We start from the raw sequence: 27,198 nt of genomic DNA on the forward strand, positions 1-27,198 counted from the left end.
GCGCATCCGGTCACGTGCGCGGGGGTGGGGGGCGCAGCGCGTTGCCCGGCGGCGCGGAAGCGGGCGGGATGCGGGTCAAGGTGCTGAGCCGCAACCCCGACGACTACGTCCGCGAGACCAAGCTGGACCTGCAGCGCGGTGAGCCCCGAGCGGGGGGCAGGCGGGTGGGTCGGGAGCGCAGAGGGCGGCGAGAGGAAGGGAGGGAAGGCAGGCAGGCAGGAGCTTGGGCGACCGCCGGCCTTGCCTCGCTGCTGAGCTAAACCACCGGCCCCCCCCGCCCCGGAGAAGGGTGCCGGCCAGCTGCGAGCCGCGGAGCCCCGGGCGGGTTGCGGCCTTGCCTCCCTCCCGCCGCCGGATCGGCCGAGGAGGCGGTGACGGTCGCCTTGCGCATGCGCGCGGGCGGCCTGTGGCGGCGGGGCCGTCAGCTGCCGCGAGGCGCCGGGGCGGTCGTGGTGGGCGCGGCGGGGGGGTGAGCCTTCCCCGCCGGGCTCGGCCCCGTGCTGCCCGCCGGCGGGGCCGCGAGCCTTCCCCGCCGGGCTCGGCCCCGTGCTGCCCGCCGGCGGGGCCGCGGGTGTCTGTCCCGGGCCGGCGGTGCGCGCGCGTCCCGTCACTGGGCCTGGCAGGAGCCCAAATGCGGGTTCTCGGGGTGCCGGAGCGGGGTCTGAAAGCGCGGTTACAGCTGATCTTACACCTCAGTAACAGGATAGAAATGAGGCTTAGTTTCTACGTAGGGTCAGAAATAAAGCTTGCAAAATGGCCACGCTTCATCAGAAAGAGCAGGAATAAAACTCTGGATATCTTGGATGAGCAAAATCATAGAACAGAATCATAGAGTAGTGTGGGTTGGAAGGGCCCTTTAAAGGTCATCTAGTCCAACCCAAATCAAACTCTTTTGAGCTGTACGACACTCCTGTAGTATTTTAAATTGCATATACCTCATTATTTGATTGAATTTGAGGTGGGTGTTGTGAACTAGATGTGGCTGTGTTGTGGACAGTACCATTGTAACTAGCATCCTCTAGTTATCTAATTGTGGTAACATACGTATAACATGGGAAAATATTATCAAAGTTATCCAGTGGGACAGTAGCAGAATACATCTTAGTTTTCTAAGTGCACCTTGTGTGTAAGCTGTTAAATCAAGTTCTGTGTTATATTGCAGAGTGATATCCAACTCCGTTTCATCAGAGATTTTAGAGGGTTTGATACCCATCAAATAATCTTTGGAAGTCAGCAGACTGAACTAAGTATAAGTTCCTAATGAGTGATCTGTTGTCAGTTGCTCTGCTGACTTTTCAACCTTTTTGCATGAAACAGAATGAAAGAGACAAAAACCAGAAGCACAATGTCAATATACATTGTCTTTCTCAGTTTATTGTAAGGTACATCTGTGTACACGGATGCAGGGAGACCCTTGCCTGGAGTATGTTGGATGCAAATGCTCTTGTTTGGTAACCAGACAGTGCTAGCAAAGTTCCAAGCTAATGAGTCTCGTTTCTGAGCCAGGGCTGGCTTGCAGCTGACTAAGCATGAAGACAGCTAATTTGTCTCTCTTTGTGCATGTCCACGTAGCTGTGTACTTTCTGTGTATGTTAGAGCTTACTGGTAGGAGGCTGGTGGTGTGGGATTTGTTTTTTGTTGGGTTTTTTTTCTTTGGTTTTTTTTTTTTTTTTAAATAATAGTTGCAAGATGTCTGCAACTTATAGTTTGTTGTGTACGTTTATATCTTTATTAGTTTAGCAGTATACCCTTGAAAAGGACATCAAGTAATTTCAGAGTTATTTCAGACTTTATTAACTTCAAGCTTGTTAAGTGAGCATATTAACAATCCCACAGACCAATTTCAAAACAGTAGGAATAGCAAAAGTGTTCATGTTGCAGAAAGTTCTGTCATGGCAGGAACATCAAAGAGAAATGCTTGCTAATTCAGCTTCCTTGAACTATACTACATACATGGGTTTCTAATGTCTGTGTTATTCTTATTGCAGTTCCAAGAAACTATGACCCTGTATTGCATCCATTTGAGGTTCCAAGAGAGTACATAAGAGCTCTGAATGCAACAAAGCTAGAACGTGTGTTTGCAAAACCCTTTCTCAGCTCACTTGATGGCCACAGAGATGGAGTTAATTGCATGGCCAAACATCCAAAGAGTCTGTCTACAGTGCTCTCTGGAGCTTGTGATGGCGAGGTAAGCTGCAGTTACAAACCACAACAAACAAGATACCTTTCTTTCTTCTTTTCTTTTTTCTTCCTCTTTTGTGTGTTTGTTTTTGTTGGTGTGTTGGGGTTTTTTTGTGGGTTTTTTTTTTTTTATTTGCCCTGCTTATCTCTCTTCTGTGTCTTTCTTCAGCTATGATACCCTGTCTTCTCTCAGAAGATACAATTTGCCCAGTTAGGGGCAGTGGTTCTCAAACAACAGGTTGTGGCCTCCCAGTGCAGAAAGAGTTTCAAAAATCTTTAGGCAGCAGCTTTCAGCTGTGAGCAGAGGGTGTGACATTCAGTCCTGCAGGATGGAGCAGTGAATGTTAATATTTACAGTCCATAGTGATTGCTTTGTGTTGCCCTTGTGACCTCCCTTCCCCTTGAAGAAGTTAAACTGCTACAGATTCAGAAGTTTACATGAAGTCAGATGAGCTAGGGGGAAGGGGCACACAACCAGAAAATTTGTGTAATAATAATTTAGCATGTTGCCTAAAAAATGCTAAACCTATATTAATTTAATTATTGTACATAAATATTACAAGTAGCAGGCAAGGGCACTTTTATTGGAGTCAGTTGCAGAAGAAAATTGTCTCTTTTCTGTCTTCTCTGTGTTTCTCACCCTTACATTGTTCATTTGATAGTACTTGTATGTTTTAAAGGTGTCTTCTTGGTAGCTGGTTGGCTTCTGCTTTTTGTAGAAGATAGGTATGTCATGCAGTAGTGTAAGGGAGATTAACCTTTTCAAAGAGGAGGGGAGTAAATCTAAATGAAACATTGGCCAAATTTCTTATCCACTGGTAGAGTGCATAAAGTACTGGGTACTAACAGTACATGCATTTTTTGCTGAAATTATCACTGCTACTGTCTTATAGCAAGAATTCTAGTTCAAAAACAGGAGAATGCAAAAATACACTAAGTATACAGCTTGAGTGGGGGGAAGGGGTAAGAAGGAAAAAGCATAACTTGCCCCCCCCCCCCCCCAAAGGGAATAATTAAGTAGTTTTAACATTATAAAATCTGGCCAGCGTTCAGGCCACCTATGCCATTTCGTTACAACATGTGCGATCTCTTGTACTTGAATTATGAGCTGCAATTGTGGGCTGTAGAAAACCTAAGTAACAACAGAATACTTTTCTGTTTTTAACAGGTTAAAATTTGGAACTTGACCAAACGACAGTGTATTCGTACTATACAAGCCCATGAAGGCTTTGTTCGAGGCATGTGTGCTCGTTTCTGTGGTACATCATTCTTTACTGTAAGTATAATGTATCTCCTTAGTACAGTGCAGCAGTACGGAGTGCATGTTCACCATCTGTTTTACAGTGAGCAGCTTACCCTCTGGCATACAACATTTAAATATTGTATGAACGCATGTATTCAATTTGTTGGTGAACCTGACAGTTCTGTTTCTGATTAAAATTTTTTAGTGTTGTGATATCGATGTTATTCAAGACTATGGAAAGGATAAATACTAGAAAATTGCAAATGTCATTTGCAAATGTCATGTAATTAAAACTTGCCTAAACTAGTTTTCATTAAAATAGTAGATAATGTTCACTGAAGAAGTAGATAATGTTCATTGGAAGACATACAAACACTTAAAAAAGTAAGCATTTTCATACCGTGTGGTTAAAGATAAGCTGATTAATTCAAGGTTATTCCATTTGAGTAATTATGTTCAATAAGGTTATGGTAAAGCTTTATTAACTTACATCAGCCACAACTGATTCAGTTGCGTGTAAACCATCTGGAAATAGTATGTTTTCCTGTGTGCATTAAAACAGTTCTAAGATGATACGTTAAAAATAATTGGTTTGGAATAGTAGAGTGTCCTGAGGTTTTGCTTCTTTTGAGCTGGGCATTGAAGAGCCGTTTTCACCACAATACGTTTGTCTTTTTTGAAGTACATACCGTGTGATGAGGACAGTAGTTAGGATACAGGGGAAGCCATAGCAAAAAATTCTAAGTAACTCCAAATTAGAATCCCCTTTTGACAGTCCCTCTACCTGACAATTGAGAGAGAGGAAGAAGAAACAGAAGTAGTGCTGTCAGGAGAGGAAGTTAAACCTCTGTAGCTAACTTATTTTTGTCCAGTTTTCCTGATCCAGGTCACTGCATAGCCATGCAAGAGCTTGTGCGAGAGGTGGCATGGGGTTAGGAACAGGCAACTCGAATAACTGAAGTGGAAAGTGCCTTTTAACTGTTTACGTGCTCATCAAAATAACTTCCGGAAGACAATTTGCAGTTTAAGGTGCCATTCAATTAAGAATCACAAAATGTAGTCTAAAAAAACAGTCATCATTCCACCTCGCTTTTTTCCTATTTTACCTTGGAAGTACCTGTTTGGAAAACTGGAAAAGATTAATGGATCGAGATAGAGACAGTTGAATAGATGAAGGAAAGGCGTTGGTGCGCCAACAATGACAATCAGTCACCTCCTTTTGCAAGCAGACAGATCCCTGGGCAGTCTCTGAGCAGCAGCTACTTTGGAAGTCAGATCCCTCACCCTCTCTTTCTCCTTCTGCTACCCTGGTTTCTGTTGCTGAGCATGATGTTACGTGGTATGGAATACTCCTGTGGCCAATTTGGGTAATCTGCCGTGCCTGTGTCCCCTCCCAGTCTATTGTGCACACCTAGACTACTCACTAGTGGGGAAAGCAGGGATGGTGACTGATAGAGCGGGGCGGGGGAAATGCCTTGACACCGTACAAGCACTGTTCAACAATAGCCAGTATATTGGCGCTTCATCAGTACTGTTTTAACCACAAATCCAAAACACAGTGCCATATGGACTGCTTTGAAGAGTGTTAACTCCATTCCAGCCAGACGATGTGCATGTACCTTCTCAATTTATAGTGAAATATTATGACAAGGAAAGAACTAATCTTCAGCTTGGAGGTATAAAAGGGAACAGTGAATAGGCAAGTGAGAGCACATTACTTCTGTGTATGTCTTAGATCATTCTTTTTTGAAAGGCTGCCTGTACTTAACTGCAAAGCACATCTATTAAAATGAACAGAATATATTTATTTAAAACTGTACATGCTTTCTCCAATATTTTCAGGTTGGTGATGACAAAACTGTGAAGCAGTGGAAAATGGAGAGCCCAGAATATGGAGAAGAAGAAGAACCTATTCATACAATTCTTGGAAAGGTAGTAAATCTAAGTTTTGATTTTTCCACATCTCTTCTTTTGTATTAACTTTGAACCAATTCTTATCTAGGTTTTGCAGGGGAGAGAAATAGTTTGATATCACCTGTTACCCTAGTGGGTTGTAAGGTGAGGGCATCAAATTTTATAATAGCAGTTTTAAAGTATCTTCAAGTTTTTATTGTATTTATTTTACATGTAACCAAAAAGGGATATCTCAGAGACTGTTTAAATCTGTCTCTACTACTAATCCCTTCCTGCAAACTGGTCAGATCTTTCTATAGTCTCTTTCTCTTCAGATATGTGTCGTCAGTGCTTAGTCTGCATTAAATAACTTCCTTTTCATGCCAATACCTTGCAGCCATTCAATAACAAAATTTTGACTTTATGTCTTTCTTTTTGATAAAAGCAGACTAAAAATAGATACTTCAGCACTTTAAATTTATAATAAGCTTATTTTAAGAACTGTAATAAATGCTTTTTGTAAATAGATAGTTTGAAACTTCAGTTGTTATAATGTCTATGGAATCTGTTCAGGTCTCCATTGAAAATTTGTAGTTGTATCCTTAAAATTATTGTTTGCTTTAAAGTCAACCAGGACTTTGTAAATGGGCTTCTAATGCTGACTCCATTGTAAATCCACAAGAAATGCAAGCATGCCCACACGTTAATTGTGTTCACAGAAAGCTGGTCTGTTGTGTAAGGGTATATCCGAGAAGTCTTACTTGCTGGTAGCAGTGGTGACTTGATTTTCAGTAATGTAAGTGAATAAAAACATGTCAGACTGTAAGAGAATGTACTTGCATATTTATGTATACAATTGGTTTTAATTTTGTTTGTTTGTTTTTGTGGTTTTGTGTTGTTTTTTTGTTTGTTTTTCTTTTAAAGACAGTGTATACAGGAATTGATCACCACTGGAAGGATGCTGTTTTTGCCACTTGTGGCCATCAAGTGGACATTTGGGATGAGCAAAGGACAAGTCCCATGTGTTCTCTGACATGGGGTTTTGATAGCATAAGCAGTGTAAAATTTAATCCCATTGAGGTAATGTTTCTGTTGTGTATTGGAAATAAATATTTTTTTTCTTGAACAATGTAAGATCTAAACTCTTATTGACAACATCTTTAACAAGTTTTTCCAAATTTAGATTTTGGTACATGTTTTAATATAATATTTAGGGGGATGTATACGTATATTTTAATGGCTATATTGCTTTGGAATATAGTACCATATATTTTTATCTTTTTGTCTTTTGTCTCTGTTATTAGGGGAGAGGAGGAAGAAAAGCAGAGTGGTCTCTGTTCTGCCCACAGCAATATATGTATCTTATACGTCAGTCGTCAGTGTAGTGGTTATGTGGCTGTGGAGCTCTCATTTGTTCCAGTACTGTACTCCCCGTGATCAAGACTTCTCCTCCTCTCCATGGCAAAAAAAATTATATATATACCTCTTGGGTGGGCTGTGTTAGTAGATCAAGTGTTTATGAGGATTTGCTTGTTACTTGTGAAGTAGAGAGGACTGGGTGGATTCTGAATTATACAGGGAAAGCTATTTAAAATGTTTGTGTTGAATAATTAGCTCCACAGAAAGAATGATGAGTGTATTTCCTTAATTGAAAAAGGAACTTTTTTATTTTATCTCTTTTTAGACATACCTTTTGGGAAGCTGTGCTTCTGACAGAAATATTGTGCTATATGATATGAGAAAATCAACTCCATTAAAGAAGGTAATCTTTTTAACAGATGCTTATGGCACTAATAATCATACTAAATCTGTACATAGTCTGTAACTGTTGTCAACAGAGAAAAGGAAGCTGTGAACTATGAGTTCACTGAGTTTTCATGGTCTAGTTTTGAGTCTTTTGACTGAGTTTGAGTTACTGTTGGGATTTTAAACCATGCAGCATTAGAAGGGCCCTTTTCTGCATTTAAATGGGCTGTCATGCTTGTGCTGTTGTAATTCTTGATAAAGTGCCTGACCTGACAGCAATTTCACAATAAGAACTTTCTGTTCCTGTATTGCATTCTCTCTGTGTTTGTGTGATTTTTTTTTTTTCTTTTCTTTTTTTTTTTCCTTCTTGCCAGAAAGAAACAAGATAACTTCTAAGGCATTTCCTTTCTGCCATTGGAGAGCCTTGCTCTGCATTTGAAAAAGTGTTTTTCTTTTGCATGGAGATAAACCCTCCCCTGTGCAGCTAGTATAAACATTCAGAAATCCTTTGCAGGGGAATCAAAATTTTACCTATATGTGGAATTTACCAATGACATGGAGATCCTTATTTATCTTTAAGAGAATGTATGTATTTATTTGAAACAAGAAGCCAGTAATTCATACACACATATTTAGCTCAATCAAGTTCAGTAGTTTTGAACCTCAGAATTATCTTAACAATTTTCTTCTTGAAATACAATATTCTGGCTTTTTAATATACATTGAGTATCCTTCTGGTGTGTTATGTGCTGTCTGCAATGACAGTGGTCTGATATACACTCGGTCACTAGAATGGTACTTAACTTAGTTATAAAGTAGGAATGTTGTTGGCATAACAGTATTTCTTTCTCTCTCTGTGAATTTTTAATGAAGTTTAATTTGGGCTGCTGAGACAGTGCTTATAAAAAAAACGGTCAGCAGTGCCAGTTGGAGACGTGAGTGTTGAAAGGAACACAGCCAATGCTGTAGATCGGCAGTTAAAAGTTAAAAGGATGTAGTCTGAACCTTTGTAAACTAAGTTTGTGTCTAACAGAATTTTACATGTGTATAAATGCTAAATATATGAAAGTATATACGCGTGTGCATGTATGTGTATCTCGTGTAGTAAGCAGCATGCTTAGGTGCATTTCCAACACTGATTAATACTTCCTTCCGTCTGTGGATACAGTAGCTTCTACTGGGTTTCCTGCTGGGCTAGGGATGATTCTACTGTAGTGAGGCAGTTGAATGTCCATCTCTGCTTTGAGAGCTGAGAGCTTTGTAACTCCTAAGAGAAGGGTGCTGCTTATTAGAGGTACCTTACCTATGTATGGCCACTGGCTCCTGGCACTGCTGTGTTCCTCATCTTTAATCAGCAGAGCAGCTCACACGCTGCCCTGAGTTTGGAACTTGGTGGAAGTCTCTTCCTTAGTGGAAATAGGAGTACAACTTCCCACATCATGAAGCAGTAGCTCTCTTGCCTGTTTGTCCTGTCTGTGCGTTTCAAAGTCTTAGGTTTCTGAGAGGGATGAATAAGAAGGTGAGATGCTGCATAAGTGCAAAATGAATAATATAAAAAAAGCTGAGAAAAGATGAAGGGAAGCACTTCTGTTGCATGGCAAGAGGAAGGCTTAATAGAAGTTAGTACACTTTAAAACTAGATGACATTCTTGTGCAACCTGTAAGATTGCAGAAGGAAAGCTCAGAATCTTTTAAAGATGGACTTCAGCATTTGAACGGCTGACGGGAACTGTGTCATCAATTGCTTGAAATTGTAACAATCTTAGCTGATCACCTGAACCAAATACCTTGTAAAGGAGAACAGATTAATTATTTGTGTCATCTGTTTTTCTGTTAAAGTAATCTCAAAATCTCCAAACTGACGCTCTTTCTAAGTAAGTGCTCATGGTAAAAGTAAATAAAGCAAGCTAGTCAAGTCTTCAGTGATTTCACAACTTTGATTTGTCTTAATAAGGATTTTTTTATTATGAAATGACTAAATGTATCTATAATCAATAAAAAAATAGTGTAAGAAGATGGCTTTGCTACAAGTTTAGATAGTTCTGAAATGCCATTAATAATGTCTTTAGATTAATATCCAGCCCAGGTTGCTTACATAGTTGTTCTTGAAGATGATGCTAGAACTGTATGGAGAATCCTTTTCTTAGGCACTGTTTAAATTACAAATGCCGCTACTGAAATAAACTGAACACTTGAAGTTTGGGTGGAAAAAAATAATGAAGCAAGATTTGGAGCATGGATTTTGACCAAACCTGACTCCTTTTAAAAGGAGTTTTTTGGCAGTATTAGAGTTATTTTGTGGCTTGATTTAAAATATTTATCATACATATATGTTTAAGTTAATTGTGTACTCATTTTGCAGTGGCTGAAGAACTTGGACAGGGAAGAATAAAGAACCCTTCTTAACTTTTAGCTTCCCAGATCTGTGCAAGGTTTATAGTTAGAAGAACAGGACTGAAATCTGAACAAATTCTAGTTGCCGCACTGCTGTAAACATAGAGCCTTTCAGTGGCCTATTCTTCCAGTTAAGTAACTTTTTAAAGTGGAGATCACTTTAGAGATCTGATGATTACATTCATGTCTGAATGCATGTAATTTCTGAAAATAAGCAGTGTCTTGCACTGCTGACTTCATACTGCACAGAATAATGTCATCTAGGAAATTAGGACTTAACGGAGAATGAGAATCCTGAGAATATGCACACAGTCATAAAATGGCAAATTTTTTGGGAGGAGGTGGGGAGTTCAGTAGAGGAATTATTGTAAAAGTTATAATTGTACAACTGTATTTATGTAAATTTACAATGTTTTGTATAGTAAGCTGAGAACAAAAATTAGTTTGGAGTACCATAGCATTGAACACCCAAATTTCAGGATTTTCAAGCAGGATTATGGCTGGCCTGGAGCATTGTGTTTAGACTTGTTTAGATTGTTAATAAGTTGCTCTGTAATTATACATCTACTTTGTGTCAGGCATACTGTATGGGATTTATTTTTAAATAGCTTTTGATGTTGAAAACTCCTCCAAGACTCAGCAGAAGCCTAAGCTGTTGTGTCGTAAGGGGGGGTCAGCTGACCTCCTTCCTGCCTCCCCTTCCCTCACCCAGGGTGGGGGCATCCGACATATCGCTTCGTAGTGCCTCTTGTTAGCAAAGCAGAAGCATTGTCATCAGCTGCCTGCCCTCCACTTCAAGGCAAACTGGCCTCTTTGTAGCCATCTGCATACTAGCAGCAAGCAAATCTTACGAATGTGTGGGAAATGATTCACTGCTAATACAGGGATAGTGGTGAGTGGATAACAACACAGTAACTTCTGCACACGTTGCTTGGCACTTCAACAAGAAATGGCAGCTGTCCTGGAGAGTTAATGAACTGCAATTTCAGAGATAATATAATGAAAGGCTAGTAATAACTAGGAGAACACAAAAATGTTACAATCACTTTGCAAATGCTGGTTCACATTGTCAATTAATGACTATATTGTTTGAAATAACCATTTAATTAGGCATATTTATATATTAATTCACTAAAGGTTCCTGTAAATATGGTGGAGAAGTGAAATTTTTCAGAAGTTCCAGGTTTACATGCTGGCCACTAACATGTTTACTTGTTAAATGACCACTTAGAAGAATTTGCTTCTAAGATGACTTACAGAGGAAAATTTAATTGCAGTAGCACAAAGCAGTGGGTGTATGATGGGGGGCAGGAAGTTCTTCAGTTCCAATTCTAACACTGCTAAGGAAACATTCTGTCATGTCACTCACTATTCCTCTGCTGTACCTAGAAAGTGCGTGTCTGCAGTGGTATAGGAAGCTTTGAACTATAGCGAGTATTTTACTGTCTGTAACAAGGTGTACACAAGCAATGTGAATATCTTTCAGGTTATCTTGAACATGAGAACAAATACACTGTGTTGGAACCCCATGGAAGCTTTTGTTTTTACTGCAGCAAATGAAGATTACAAGTAAGTGTAACCTTGCTTTCTGATAATCCTTATCATATTATGTTTTCAATCTATATCTTAGTAATTGTCATACTAAAATACATTTTAAAAAAACCTACTTAAATTCAAAATTTGAATCACTTAAGCAATAACCTAGAGAATTATAGGCTCACTGATTAAAAAAAAAAAAAAAAGACTTGATAGTGGACTACCTCTTTCTGTATATTTCAGTACTGGGGAGAAAAAAGCAGAGTAACGTACAAAAAATGCAGCTGAACCAATGCAAGTGTAATTTGCAACAGGACCTGGAAAATGAACACTGTTGGTCCAGTCTGAGGCAGTAGAAGTGTTTATTTTCTTACCAGCTCTTGCGAAGCTGGATATATTGTACTGATCAGCTATTTTTATGAGAACATTTCTTAAAATTAATCTTTTGTGAAACAGTTCCAGAGACTGAAATACTTATCCCTTCAATGTCTTGGAGCAGTTTTTTACTTTTGAACAATACTATTTATGTGAACAGTTAATCTGATATTGAAAAAGCTGTCTCTTCAAAACTAGGCCACTGCAAATTGTGCTCCATATCCTTTTTTCCAGGAAGTCGGTGATCTAACAATAGATCACTGTTTTCTTCTAGAACACAGGAATTTTTTCACTTATCTTAAGGTTGTTTTTGCAAGGAAGTGGAATCTGACCCAGATCTTAAAAGTGGGTTCTGTATTTAATGTACTGCTTTTCACCTATTTTGCTTATGGTATAGTAAGGCTACCAGATTACCTAATCTATTTGTTTCTACGGTTTTTTTTTTCCCTTCCTTCCCTATACTAAAAATGGTAGCTGTAACTGTCTTCTTGCTAGCTGAAGCAATTAGTATAAGTGCAATGGCAAATGCATATCAACAACACACATGCAAATGTTATCTGATTATATGGAGCAGCGGTTTTGAGTATGATGCTAGCATACTTTTTCTTGGGGTATTTAGAAGGAAAAAGCAATAGCTGTCAGTAAACTATTGAATAAGAGACATTGAATTTATTCTAGTTATGCATTCATCTGCTGCAAGGAGGGTGAGAAACCTGCTAAATTACAAGTTTTTAATCTAGTAGTTCTACTAAATACTATATCTTAAGCAGGTTTCATTAAATGCTTTGTCTGTAAAGCACCTTTGCTTATTGACACTAGGGAAATTAATTAACTACTCTGCTATTATACCTTGCTATGTATCAATCGGCTTGTTCATTCAAAGGGAGTACAGGTAGACCTCACCTGAGCTTTGAAGTGCTTGAGAGCAAAGCCGCTTTGGTCCAGCAGCTGTGTATTTATTTTTAGTGTAATACTTTTTTACAGGTAGTGTGCTCTGCTGAACTAGTATCTCCATGTATCGAAGGACCAAGCTTCCCTTGGACTCCTATGTTACCTGGCCTAATAACAATTAGGCAGTAGGAAAGAGTGCCAGCCAAACAGGAACTTCCCAGTAGACTCTGAATTACTAGGAGTTCCCAGTATGGGAATACCTAGAAACCTTGCTGAGTTAATAGGCTTGCTGTAATGGTTCAGAGATGCTTGTCCAAGTTCAGGTTATACACTTATGTCTGAAGATGCAGTAAAGGAGGACAGTGTGGTGATAGAAGAAATAGGTTTGGTCAGTGACCCACGAGCAGATGATGAAGGGAATAATGGAAACTATCTGTTCTTTCACAGTGAGGGAGAAACCTAATTCTGATCCAATAATTAAAGCCTCTGGTTATTAAACTTTTTTCAAGCACCAAACACTGCATTATTCTTTCTTTTAATGTGTTTTGAACAGTTTTAAAGAGTTTCCTCTACAATATGGATCTATCCTTAAGTCTGTTTTATGTATGATTACAATAGCTGTTCAGCAAAAATGTACTGTTTACTTGGGAGCTGTTAAGATATTGAGCTGTTGGTGTGTTTATTTTAAAGCTTATATACTTTCGATATGCGCTTTCTTGAATCACCTGTGACGGTGCATATGGATCACGTATCTGCTGTTCTTGATGTGGATTACTCACCCACTGGGAAAGAATTTGTCTCTGCCAGCTTTGATAAGTCTGTCCGTATTTTTCCTGTAGACAAAGGTCACAGCAGGTGAGTAATTTTTACACCTTTCTTGCTGTCGTTCATTCCAATAACCTCCCTCTGATTGTCCTCAAAATTCATAATTCATTCAGTAACATCTTCATTGAGGCATTCACTTTCTGTGAATATAGAAATCTTACTCTGTGTATAACTCGAGATTGACAGGTCATGTAGTTGACAGATAATTCTGGAGAAGGGAAGAACCTGCTTAACGGATAGCAGTTTTTATGCAGTTTTGGATTAAAATTGCAGTGACTTGTTGTTTTTGGGTGTACTCATTTGTATTTTACCAAGATGAGTCCCATCTTATTTCCCTCTATATGTATCTTTAATGTTTTTAGGTCACTTTGTACTGCATTGCTTACCACTGAAGTTTACAGTGCCTTACAACATCGTAGCATTTGGTTTTCTAGGGACTGTTTTCATCCTGTATGGATGGTTGCTAAAGGCATTATGTGAAAAGCGGTGTTGTATGAATCCCTGAGGATCAGTCTGGGACACTTTTGTGATCCGTTTCAGTATGGTTATTACCTTTTGTTCGTATTTTCTTAAGCAGGTTTTGATTCATGTGACAGTGCTTTGAATATAATTCACTTTGAATTAGTTTTTCCTGTCAGTTTTGATAAGGCAGTGTATTAAATATTTTGCTGAAGTTCAGATTGGATCTACTGTGTCTCCATTTTTTTTTTTATTTTTTTTTCCATTTGATCAAAATTGAAGCAAGTTATCAGATCTGTCTGGTATCATTTATTCTTCATAAACCTACCTTCATTATTCTCTGTTGTCAGTTCTTCATCTTTTTTTTTTTTTCCTTATTCTTGACTTTATTTTACTTGTAGTTCCCTTTCTCTCTCTGACTTCAGTCCCCCAAAAAGTTGCTAGTATGTCAAGTTCTAGGTGGTTTGGGGGGATGGAAATGTTGAAATACTGATTGGGAGAGGAGTCTTTATTATTGATTGATGCAGTTATGTATGCATTATTCAGTGTAACTGTTTGTATGCTCCTGCATTAAAGATTGAGAGGGGCTATTTAAATTTTCCTTTAGAACTAGTCTACAGGTAGTTTTCACTTTCTTCCTGTCTTGCAATAGTATTTTAAATGTAATTAGATATTGCAGTTCCTTTGTAGGTTGGGTTGGTTTGTTTTGGTTTTATTTTTGTTTAGTTTTAATTATTTAATAATCCAATATTTATTGTATTATTATGGTTAGCAGCTCGTGTTCTACAGATTTTCCTTTCTGTGAAAGAGTAGTGTTCGCAAAAGTGGTCATACGCAAAGTTAAAGCACAGCATTCAGGGGAAATTTGCAGACCCCATAATGTAATAGTAAAAGGCTTTATTCCACATTATAGCAGGTTGTTGCCAAGACCTGTAGATGGAATTTTCCTCTTTGACGCCCCCTTTTCTCCACTTCTGCATGGTGGCCATAAATCTACTGAGGAAGAGCCTTACAAATGAAGCACTTAGCCTCATGTAAGCTGGCTAGGGCATTCTGTGACCCTTAAAATTCTTTAGAAACTTGGCTTTTTTCAGAATTGCACAGCTGAAATTAATCCCATGGAATGGAGAAAAAGTCTCCAAATGGAAAATCTGATCCCACTTGGAAAACTGGGAGGGCAGGGGATCCTGTTGGTATTCTGGTTTTGACTTTCGATCTCCTGCCAATCTGAAGAACTCCTAATTTCTAGTGCTTGCTATTTTATTTTAAAATGAAATTTTAAATTAGGAAATTGATTAGCCATAAGAAATAAGATTTATTATGAAGTTGATTAAATTAAGTAAATTCTTGGTAAATGGAACTGGATGTCTGTGTGAGTTTTTTTAAAATGACAGATCCAAGTTCCTTGGCTGTGTTTTGTGTTTTTCCTTTCCCTGAGAACAGTACTTAATAACTTGTGATGACAGCAACAGGAGAGACAAAGGCTGAAAATTCAGAGTAAGGAAAGGAAAAGGACTTAGTTCCCCAAAAGTGGGGGAAGAAAAGCTTTGTTACTGAGCCAAATAATAAAATGAAAGTAAACATAGAAAGTAAACATAGAAATGCTTATGAAAATGCATATGTGCACATACACTATTAAACATCAACGTCAGTAAAAAGCTGATACAAGTATTGATGTTTTTCTGAAGGTACTCATGCTCAGTCTTCCACATGGTTGTTCTTGTTGAGCATCACTTGAGTGTGAATTACAAGAGGTGGTTAAGCTTATTAAAGCTTACTTAAGGTGGTATATTGATTACTTTTGTTTTTCTCACAACCCCACCAGCTCAACTCCAGTTTAGTTTTTCCACAGACCTTGAACAGATATTGTTTCATATTTCCTTTCCATTACTACTTGGATGGATTTTGTTTGTACAAATAACTGTGTAGAAAAAAGAGAATAGTCTCTAAGCTGCAGTGCGTGACTGATATACCAAAGGAGTGGGTATTAGTGGACAATAAGTAGGCCTTAACTTATTCTTCAGCTTTAGAATACTAAACACTAATTAAAATTACCAGAAAAGTGTACTTAGTCCTATATTTTTATAGCAGAAATAAAATAATAACTTTATGAATAATATTGTTCTACTTGTTTGGTACATACTTAATGAAAATTAGATTAGAGTTTCATTTAAATATTGGTTTAAATCTAATAAGTAGAAACACTTTTCAACAGGTGCCAGCACTTGTTGAGCAGAAGTCTGATCGGCAGAAATGAAATGTTGTTTATGCTTTAGTAGCCACACAGCTATTCTAAATCCTTTTTTTACTGGCTGGCATGTCTTGTTGACATCTTGTTTGCAGGACTGGAGACTTTTCTTTGAGTTTTTAGGGTTTAAATTTTTTTTCCTAGAGTCCTTTAGACAATGATAAGGAAGTCTATTTATGTGGAAAGGAAGGAAATCACAAAGCAGAGTAGCCAAAGCATTGCCATGACATAAATAGACAGTTTGAGCTGTTTATTTACCGTTCTCTTTTTTGTTTGTAATGATGGTGTCGGATTCTTTGGCAGCCACTCTTCTGCAGTTTCATTCTGTAATGCTTGATTAGTGTAGCAGCATATTAATGAAAATTGTTTCAGGAACAGTGTGCATATCATATTGTATACCCATGGCATGTTTTGCAAAAATAGTTATTCTTTAATTTTTTACTGTAATTGCTATGAAAGCACTTATTTTAAAAGCATCTTATCCTAGGTGGTCCTTTATCAGTTTAACCATCATAGTTTATTTGAATCTCTCTCTATATAGACTTAAGATCAAGTCTGTGTTTTAATAAGTCATTTTGGGGAAAAAAAAAAAAAAAAAAGGAAAAAACCAAACCCAAACAAACAAAAAACCCCACCCCAACAGCAAAAATATATTTTGCCTTTAACAGAGTGCTTTCTGCTGTTGAAAGGTAATGTTGGTGGGAAAAGGGATGATAGATCATTTACAAATGTTTCTCTTTGCTTTAGGGAGGTGTATCATACAAAGCGAATGCAGCATGTCATCACCGTAAAGTGGACTTCAGATAACAAATACATCCTGTGTGGCTCAGATGAGATGAATATTCGTCTGTGGAAAGCTAATGCTTCTGAAAAGCTGGGAGTGGTAAGAGTTGCATTTGGGTTTTTTTTTTTTTAATCACAATACAAGATATTTGTTTTTTTTTTTTTGTTGCTATTACAACTGGTCAGCTTATTCAGCTCCTAATAACTTGTTTCTTAAGGGGAAATGTGAAATTGTAGTTTGACATTTGTATTTAATTTGAAAACTGACATATGCAGTATAGCTCATTGCACTTACTGCAGCTTATAATAATAATATTACACGTCTCATTATTTCTACACAAGATGACTTCTTTTTTTTTTTTGACCTTGTTTAATGTAATCAGTTCTAACTGAACCAAATCAGATTTTTTTTTAACCTGAGTGCAACAGGTGAGAATTCATCCCTTTGCACTAGAGAAAAAGCAATAAATTCTGGTTTGCCATACGTAAGTCGTTCTACTGAAGCTTAGAGTTATTAGTTTTAAAAATTGTTACTGGCATGCGGCTGGTTCATATGCAGTTCATACTGTGATAAGCATATGTGTTGTAAAATAGACCATTTGCACCGATGCATAACTGAGATTGTTGTTAACCTATGTAATTCTCAGATATCAAGTGGGCAAACTAGTGTGGTGTCTGAGGTCCATTTAATTCAATGTAAGTCAGTTTAGTTGAAGTGTTCCTAGTAGGAACAGACACCAGTCTAATTAGATACATGTCTTTTCAGTTACACTTCTTCAAATGTTTATGTGTAGACAAAGCCAAAATGTTCTATTACAGTTACCACACAGGTCAAGTGGCATGTGGGGGAGTTTTTTGTTTTTTGGTTTTTTTTTTGTTGGTTGGTCGTTATTTTGTTTTGGGGTTGTTTTTTTTTGGGGGGGTTTTTTTTTTTTTTTTTTTTTACTTGGTAGTTGGGTCTTTTTTTTTACTATCAGAAATGAAGGTCATCCCATCATTTAGAATTCGTCTGCACAGTTGTATTAAAGCATCGAATGACTTTGGAGAATGAATTTGACACTTTGCTGGGAGTAATCCCTTTACATAGCTTTATATTGTTGTGGTATTTTGGAGGTGCTTACATTGCTTTTTCTGAGCCCATCAGCGTAGCTGTCAAATAATGCTTGGGGAATTTCTACTTGATCTTGTGAAAGATTGAGGGGGGAGGAAAGGGAAGCTGTAATTCAGAGGAAAATATTGTACAGTTAAGGGGATGGATCTATTTAGTTATGTCTAGGGCTGCCTGCGGTTACGTGAAGCTACATCAGGTGATAGTATCTGTACAGGAGGGAACTGGAGCAGAGCTGAGAGGTGGCAGATGAATGGGAATGGTAGGAGTACTTAGGACTACAATGTGGAATGAGATGTAGTGCACTGTGGAGCACTGGGTATGGAGTAGCACAGCCAAAACAATATGTGTATCTCTAGCCATGGCCTGCTGTAGGTATTTGGAACGTAGTGCTTCAGTTGAACATTTAATGTTTAAATATCAGCACCATACTTGCTAATTCCAAGGACTGCGCAAAGCTTATTATAGGCTTTACTTTTTGATTTAACTTTTATGTTGAATTTGCTTAGACAGTGCAGTATTGGGCAGAAATATTACCTGCTTTCCTGCTGTTGTATCCATATGGTCATAGCAATGCCCTTTTCACCTGGTTTTACAGTATTAGCTGAAACTTTATTCACTATATTCACACTTAGTACAGAAGGAACACGCTGTCTTTCTCTAAGATACTGTTCTACAACAGAATTGTGTGGTATTTTTGCCATGCATCTTTACTCTGTGAAGGACAAGTGGGTAAAAAGAATGTCAGAAATAACAATTTTCATTAGAATGATTCCTAATGTTTTCAGGTGTGAACAGAAAATTCGCTCTATCAATTCTTAGATTACATTGGCTCCTTTTCTTATGAAAGAGTAAGGGTACTTCATTCTGCGCAGTAATAGGCAAACCCAACTACTCCTATATCGTAGAAACCTGACATACCAAAAGGACAACTTAGCTATTGTTTAAGTGTTCAGCATGTAGAGCGGTAAATGACATTCTGCTGTTTTCTGCAGTGAAAACTGGCCCCAGCAATAAGAACAATTGGGTCTTGGATATGACCTGCATATGAATACTCTTGCGTTTCTTGACCTGGCAGTGAATCCTACATAAAATAGCCTGTCTGTATTTTTCCTGTTTGGAAGTACATTGTTGCTGTTTGACATGCCTCTTGGAGGCTGTGGATACAATTCAGTTCTGCTGTTGTGGGATCATGCAAATACAGCTTTTGTAGCATGCATGCCTGTAAGGGTTTGTAAGCGTTTCTATCAATGCTCTTTGGCTATCAGCTCCCAAGAGAACTAAGTCGACGGCTATCTATAACACAGGTCAAGTGGCATGTGGGGGAGTTCTTTGTTTGATTTTGTTTGTTTGTTGTTTTGAGGGTGTTTTTTTTGGTTGGTGGGGTGAGTTTTTGTTTGTTTGTTTGGTTTTTGTCTTCTATTTTTTTGGTGGGTTTTTTTTTTTACTGCCAGAAATGAAAGTCATCCTGTTGTTTAGGACACAAAACTTGTCATCCTATCTTAAAAAACCACCTTGCAGCATCCAAAGGCATCTTAAGAAAGCAAAGTAATTCAGAAACACAGGGACATAACGAATGATATAGAAAAAATGCTCTCATTTCACATGGATAATGCTAATGAACTAGTAAAGAATTATAATAAGAAGAGATAATGTTTCACATCCCTGTATCTTGTGTGGAAATGTGTTCAACCATGATGCTGTTGAAGCCTTGAATTTAGCAGGATGCAGAATTCACGTATTAGATTAGTAACTGTCCAAAGCTGCTATACTGTTAAATTTTTTTTTTTTTAGAAGCAGCATGAAATTTTGTTTTTCAGATGTTTAGAGAGTAATTGCTGCCAATAGAGCTTAAGAGTGGAATCTTAATGGCCTACCATATTCTTGGATATACTTTGGAAATGTTGCTTGGATTCAGACAACTGTGCCAATCCTTGTTTGATCCAACCTGGTAGTTCCTGTGATTCTTAATGTTGCAACTGTTAATGGCTATTTATGAGGTTCCACTCTTTTTCTTTATACCTGCTCCTTCTTTTTTAGAGGATTGGTGTTCTTATCTTCACAGACATATGCTTTCTTATTTTAAAAAGGCCCGGTTCTTCCATAGTCTGCAGCTATTTTTTGAACATTTTGAATATTCAAAGCTGAACACTCAGTAATCCTATCGGAAGTGTCAGAATATGTCTTTAATGCTTAGTTGCTTGGTCTGCTGTTTTCTTTGGTGAGAAGATTTGATTGAATGACTCATCCAAAGGTCACTGTATTTCTGACATAATGCTAACATCTTGTAATACATTGTATTTTAAGATGGATATTTTTGGGTTGGGGTTGGATGGAAACTAGCATCTTGAAAGAGAAAGAAAAATAGTAATAAAACTAGTAATAAAAATAGTATATTTATTTGGTGACTAGTTAGTCCTATTTATTTTTAGCATTGCTGGGCTCCAAGGAAGTTACAGTGAGTATATAGTACTTATGTTGTGACTGATGAACATTTATTTAGTTGGAAAGTTGTACTTTCTGAACTGTGGCTACCCTAGCAGTCATCAGTTCTGACATGCATGTTTCCTTTATTTTTTTTAATGTCTCTGGCATTGCACTCATTATTCAAAATCAGTGAAACATTAAAGTAAGAATAAAAATCTCTGGAGGAGCCAGAGGCATGCTGTGTCTCCATTCCCTTGACAATTAAGTCTACATGGGTTTTACATAGGGATAACAACCTCCAAATCCCTCTGTTGGAGCTACTACAGAAGTTGATTTGAAAGAACTTAGTGTTTAGTTTTTTAATAAAAGTCGGTTAAATAATTGTTATTAACTGGGACTTAACAGGTTTTATTTTTAAAGCAGAAAACACCTAGCTCTGCATGTCTAGAAGCAAAAGACATTATTAAAATTAAACAAGACTTTCAAGATACTCTAGACTGTTCAAATACTGTACATGGAATTTGACTTGTTAAGCATGTTTGAGGCTTTTATACCTGTGCTTTTGGAGAAATCTTGTTTTTTTAAAAAGGTAAATGACTTTGGCTTTTGAGGAAAATAAGAAAATGGAGCCTTATCTGAGTGAAAAGGTTGGAAAAGCAGCAGTAATGGAGGGTTCAGTTAACAAAATAGAAATAATATAATTAATATGAAGAAAGGGATAGATTGGCTTTTTTGAATTGTAGTGAAAGCAATGGACCATCAGTGAAACATTAAAAAGCTGTATTGTTCTTCAATCTGTTGACACTCTGGAGAGACCTTATAGTAGTCTTCTAAAGGGGACTTATAAGAAAGATGAGAAGAAACTCTTCAGCAGGGCCTGTTGTGATAGGACGAGGGGTAATGGTTTTAGAGTACAGGGAGGTAGATTCAGACTTGATGTAAGGAAAAAATTTTTTACACTGAGGGTGGTGGAACATGTTGACACAGGCTCCCCAGAGAGGTGATGGATGCCTCATCCCTGGAAGCTTTCAAGGCCAGGTTGGACCGGGCTCTGAGCAACCTGATCTGGTTGGAGATGTCCCTGCTCCTTGCACAGGAGTTGGACTAGAAGACCTTTAAAGGTCCCTTCCAACCCAAACTATTCTATGATTCTATAACATGTTAGAAAAAAATCTATACTTGTGGTTCTTAGAGTGTTAAAGCTGAGTAACAGCTGCAAAATTTGGCTCTTTCACATTTTCAAAGTAGTTAAGAATTAGAATGGTGCACTGAACAATTGAAGAAGGAAACTTTCTCCTTGGGAATTATTTTTATTTCAGTAAATGTAAAACTAGTGTAAGGAGTAAGTGTAACAGTAGTGGAGCATAGGTTTGCTGCTTTCTCACAAGATGCAGAAATAACCACTTTTGAGTAAGGACTGAAAAAGACGGGACAGTGCAATTACAAGTCTTGGTTTTGATCTAGCAAAGTGCGTTAGCAGGAGCGCATCAAAACTGTCTATGTAATTGTATATCCTTTCAGTCTGCTTCTAGTAGACAGTTCCATTTTGTGAGATAAGGCTGATAACAAGCAGTACCAGATACTGTGTGACATGGCATTCTTCTTGTAGTGATTTTGGGTTTGTGATTCAATGCAAAGGTAGCTTAAAACGTTTTGTGCTCTTACCATCTGTGTTACCCTTCTCTTTGTGTCGTCGAGTTAGCTGTAAAGAAGCCTTAAGTTATTAGTCCAAGGAAACAATGAATAATAAATTTTATAGCAATAATTCTAGAAAGGTGTTTTCAGCAGAGCAATGGAAAAAAAATAAATAAAGACAAGCTATGGTGTAGAAAATTGCTGGGATATATTTGCATTCTAAAAATATGTTGCATCTGTGCTCTGTCTGCGCTATCCTAGAAGGGCAACCTGGACAGGATAGATAAAAAGCCATTTCATACTGTCATGCTGAATTATAGTAGTCTAGAAGTGTGAAGTTTTAAACACTGCACAGTACAAATACAGCCCTCTTTGAAAGGAGATTTTTTTTTTTTTTTTTTTGTTAAAGGTGTTTTTAGCTCTTCAATCGGGACTCTGGAAAAATGCTTACCTTCTTTCTGCTTAGATGGGAAAAATAACCAGCCTCTATCATCTGGAGGGTGGAAAGAGGCATAGACAGTTTACTTGAGGATGCATTTTCCTACTGCTGACAACTTTGTTGCATTTTAGAGTTCTTTTTCCCCTTTTTCCACTCTCGGTATTTGCTGTGAAGTATTGCTGTGGTAATTGCAGAAATCAGCTGTCTTTCTGCCACATAATTTCTGTTTTCCTCCTAGAGGAAGGAAGTTGCACATTCACTTTTGCAATGTATGAAAAAAAGGGTCATACATTATTTTTGAGCATGTCTTCCACTCATGATGTCATATAAATCCTAATTTATTACATTGTGGAGTGTTCTAGTCTCCATAAACAAGATCTCTACTACTGCTTTTAATCGTGCTGCGTTTATGGCATCTTCTCCAGCTCAAAGCAGAATGGGAAGTAATGCTGTTCTCTTCAGCTGTTTACGTTGACCTTTGTAAAATGACTTTCAAGAGAGAGATTGGAATTCAGTGCATCACTGCAGTCTGCTTTTTTAGCTATCTGCTATCTCTCAGAAATAGACAGAAACTTCTCATTACTGCAAAATTTTTTTATCATCATGTAGATGAGGTTGCACTTAGCACAGCCTGGTATATCGGGCACTGGCATTTGGTAGTTGGATGGAAAGTCACCAGCTATGTGCCTTTCTATATAACACGTTACACGTAAAAATGGAATCAGACTCAAACATAACCACTGCTTAGTCTATATTAATTTTTTAAATAAGATAACCTGGATATATCTTTAATTTACAGATTCACCTCTTGTCTGTAGAATCATCAAGGTTATACTAAATCAGCAGCAATTTGCTCTTTTTAAATTAAAGAAAAATCATTGCATTTAATTAAAATAAAAGCTCTTTAATTTGGATTATGTTGGCAATTTTCTGCAGAGTGGAAACACCTGGGATTTATTGAGAATGAACCAGCTATTCAGGCTGGCTCACTAGGTGGAAATCCAGTAAAAGGCAGGGGGAGTTAGTTTTAGTGGGTTAAGATTATAAAATTTACTCACTTGCAATTTGAGAGGTTATGATAAATGTAAGTAAAGCAGAGGGATTTGTTTTTACAAATAAGAGACTGTGGAGAAACAGAGCTTAAGAGTATTATGTGTCTCTGATGCCTGAGTAAGAATTTTCTAAACAATGAGCAACTCTGCATCTGGTAACTGGTTTCTGTATTGTTCCAGAGGACAAATTTCTTTGCTGTATGTTTTATTAATACTTGCTTTCAGACCATTAATGGTATTTTGGAATAAAGTTATCTGAGAATGATACTTGTTTTTTCAGGGTTTATGAAATATTCTAAAATACATTACTTCTAAAAGTGACCTCCAGAGTAGAGAAGAAATAGCCAATTGCTGATTTCAAAGCAGGGGGAAAAGCATGTTTTATAATAATGTAGGTGGAATTTCCAAATTTTTTTTTTGTGTAATAAAGTTGTTGCTTTTGTTACTATTTTGGTTTTTTTGTTTGTTTGTTTTTTTGTTTGTTTGTTTGTTTTTTTTGTTAGTGTCTGAAACTCAGGTTCTGTGTTTCTGGAAAGTAAGAGATTAGTGAACCAGAGTTGGTTGCGAAGCTGAAATACACAGAAGCTGAACTATTGTTTGCTTTTAATACTTTAGGTGCAGGTAATAGTGGATGCAACAGATGTGGGAGGGCAAAAGACTCAAGCTACTGCTTATTTGAGAATATGGAGGGTTTTTAAATGTCTGAAATATTTGAGTTAGAGTGTATTTTGGGAAAGAGGAAGAAGATAGGATTATCCTCTCCTAGTATTTAATATTAACAGATTTTCTGTTTATATGAAAGCTCACTAGACCGAAATGCAGCTGAAATTCCCAGAGTTCTGAGCAAATCCAAAATACACAGAAACTGATATTCCTTGTGAAGCAATGCATGCTTAAAACAAAAATACAGCACACAGATCTTTCCCTTTTGATAAATAAGCATTAGTATGAAAGGAAACATACCTAGTGGAAAAAACCAGAGGGTGAGGCCTGCAAGGCCCACGAGGCCTGTGCCTCCTTCTCTCTGCCCCCGCTCAGCTTCTTCACATCTTCTCTCTTTTTTTTTTTTTCCTGTTTTCCCCTTCTTAATAACGTTATCGCAGAGGCGTTATCACACAACATTCTGCTACCAATTGGCTTGGCCTTGGCCAGCAGCGAGTCTGCCCTAGGCCCAGCCAAGTCCACTGAACAAAGGGGAGCGACTTCTAGCAGTTTCCTACAGAAGCTGCCACCATAGCCCCTCCTCACTAAACAAAACCACAACACTCACTTTCGCTGTTGTCACTGGTGGCTCAGACATAATGTTAAACATGGATAAAATTAAGGTCTTTTATGGTAATACTAGCTTACCTGTATTGCACATGTTTGTGATACTAAGATATTTTTAGCTGTGTGATGCAAGTTGTAAGTCCCCGTGTGCCATATAGTCAGGCTAATACTTGAAATCTGATATGTACATGGTGCTTCCTAATGGATCAAGGCGCTGGGTAAGATTTAGGCCGCCTAAAGGGCTATCTGTAAAGCTGTTCATGGAGACATTTTATAGCATTTATAGCATTTTATATCATTTATAGCATTTGTACTTACACTGGCTAGTGATTAAAATGCCTGCAAATCTTTTTTTCACAAGCAGAAGTTGATCATCATCAGAGGTTAGGAAAGCAGGCAGACATTGATCAAAGGTGTTTTACTATCAGCTATTTCTATTCTCTCTTCTTTTTCTACAGCAAATTGAAATCTAATTTTCAGGGAGTAAATTCAGTTACTTCACTGAGCTTTGAAACTGAGAATGTTTTGCATTTGGGCATTGGGGTATTGTTGAAATTGTAGGGTTTTATTACTTACCTGCCCTAATTCTGAAGTTTCTGTGGTTACAGCCGTTTGTGAGAAGGATGCCGTTGGAATTAAAAATTTGAATTTTGTTTTGTAGAGAAAATAGTGACAGTTAAATCTCTGTTCTTTTATAACATGGTTGTCTGTCGTTTTCCCTGTAGCTTGCACCACGAGAGAAGGCAGCTATGAATTACAATCAGAAGCTGAAGGAGAAGTTCCAGTATCACCCACAGATCAGACGCATAGCTCAACACCGTCACTTGCCTAAGAGCATATATTGCCAAATCAAGGAACAGCGTATCATGAGAGAAGCTCGTCGGCGAAAGTATGTCTTCCTCTTCTGGTTTTGTTTTCTGGTGATCTTAAAATGCATCACTGCAGTGCTGTAGCAGCAATGTATGGGAGTGGTAGATCTACAGTGTGTGGGAGGAACAAGTATGAGCTACTTTTAATATCTGAATAAGTGATCATGAGCTACTGGATTGATTAACCTTTGATTGTAAGGAAAACGCAGACAAGTGACAGTATCAGCGAGGACTGGTTGCTTCCCAAAAGTACACTGAAGAAATGGGAGCAAATACTGTATTGGAAGGAGCAACAATGCTCTGCTAAGCATGACATGATGCAACATGGCAATGGAAACAAAATGCCCTGTTCTGGCTATGTGGAGGTTTTTTTTGTTTGTTTTGTTGGTGTTTGGGTTTTGGGTTTTTTGGTTGATTGGTTGTGGGTTGTTTTTCATGAACAGACTCCAGGATGAGTGTTTTGAGTCACCTGGATCATTGACTTATTGGTATTTCTAGGAGAAGAAGGTGGTGTACTTTGCTGGAGCCATTAAATTAACAGTAAAACAGGAAGGGGTGGGTTGTAATCATCTTTCTCAGCTGAAAGAATCTACAAACTTGAGCAGCAAATCCTGTTGATGTGAAAACCAAGTACGCTGAGCTCCCAAGAAAAGGTTCAATTTGAAACTTTTCTAAATTAGACAATTTAAAAGTTATTTTTCAGAGGGACAATCCTTCTTCTCAAAGGAGAAGTACATGATTTTTGATTAATAAAGCAGAGCAATTTTTATTTTTTTTAAAATTGTAGGATATCCATGAGTATTATTCCATTAGTAGCTTAAGGAGGAAGCTAGTATTTGTTAAATCTTTGTGCTGACTACTGAACTTCATTATTCTGTTTTTTGTTTCTAGGGAGCTGAATCGTCGTAAGCACAGCAAACCAGGATCTATGCCATTTGTGTCAGAGAGGAAGAAACATATTGTGGCAGTAGTGAAATAACTGTTTTCACATGTTCAAAATGTCACAATGAAAGAAAATGTCACTATTGAATGAATCCACAGAACAAAATTTGATGGACGTTGGTAAGGCAGTATATGACTCTAGAAGCATGGCTTTTCTCCCAAGTATTCAGATGCTCTGATTTCTCAAGTCATCATCTGCTTTGGATAGTTGCATTGGCCCTATCATCTTTTATTGCCACCTCCATTTGTGACGTTAGCGGCTCAACACTGTGTATTGCAGTGGAATTTGACCCTTTTGATTATAAGCAGATAACTTGGTAGGTGGTGGAGGATACCTGTAGTTCCAGACCTGTTCCGTGGTACCATTACCACAAAAGAAGGATGAAATGGATTCAGATTTGTCAGAGGCCAAAAAAACCTTTTTTTCCTCATAGAGTTGTAAAAGGAGTTGTCCTTATACTGTTTTGTTTGGATTTTTTAATAAAGTAAACAAGTGACCTTAAGGCCATGGATTAGATATGATTATTTCAGCTGACAATATACTGCATTATACTTATTACAGCACAATACGTTATTTTTCTTTTATCCGAAAGGAGTTCAACAAAAATATCAGACATCTGTAAATATATTTATAATTTTGTTCTGTCTTCTTACCTATTGTTATGTGACTTCATAAAACTTCAGACTGTTGAAGTTGCTAATATTAATAATGACATAGTTGAATAAATATCTTGTCTCTTTAGCTGATTTAAAACTTCCAAAATCTGGATGAAAGATGACACAAATTTATATAAAACCTAGAAACTTTATAGGCGAGTTTTCTTATAAGCCTTCTATTTTAAGTTTATATATAAAAAATAAAATCTTTGCATTTCATAAGGTA

The 27,198-nt window shown here is 37.7% G+C and overlaps 1 protein-coding gene across 1 annotated transcript; it reads left to right on the top strand.

Moving 5' to 3' along the window:
• Positions 1-5: 5 nt before the first annotated feature.
• Positions 6-27,198, top strand: DCAF13 (DDB1 and CUL4 associated factor 13). The gene is made up of 11 exons (XM_086741133.1): positions 6-138; positions 1,989-2,188; positions 3,350-3,457; positions 5,267-5,356; positions 6,242-6,397; positions 7,002-7,079; positions 10,944-11,026; positions 12,950-13,114; positions 16,539-16,674; positions 25,230-25,393; positions 26,265-27,198. Exons 1-11 carry the CDS (start codon positions 69-71, stop codon positions 26,350-26,352), a joined length of 1,338 nt encoding a protein of 445 aa, XP_086597259.1. The 5' UTR covers positions 6-68; the 3' UTR covers positions 26,353-27,198.

Source organism: Chlamydotis macqueenii, chromosome 2 (assembly GCF_036417535.1).
Source record: "Chlamydotis macqueenii isolate bChlMac1 chromosome 2, bChlMac1.mat, whole genome shotgun sequence".
NCBI classification, from domain to species: Eukaryota; Metazoa; Chordata; class Aves; order Otidiformes; family Otididae; genus Chlamydotis; species Chlamydotis macqueenii.

Coding starts and splice junctions, on each gene's coding strand:
- DCAF13 (XM_086741133.1), top strand. CDS start 69: ATGCGGGTCAAGGTGCTGAGCCGCAACCCCGACGACTACGTCCGCGAG. Junction 3,458..5,266: donor GTGGTACATCATTCTTTACT/GTAAGTATAATG, acceptor CAATATTTTCAG/GTTGGTGATGACAAAACTGT. Junction 7,080..10,943: donor AATCAACTCCATTAAAGAAG/GTAATCTTTTTA, acceptor AATATCTTTCAG/GTTATCTTGAACATGAGAAC.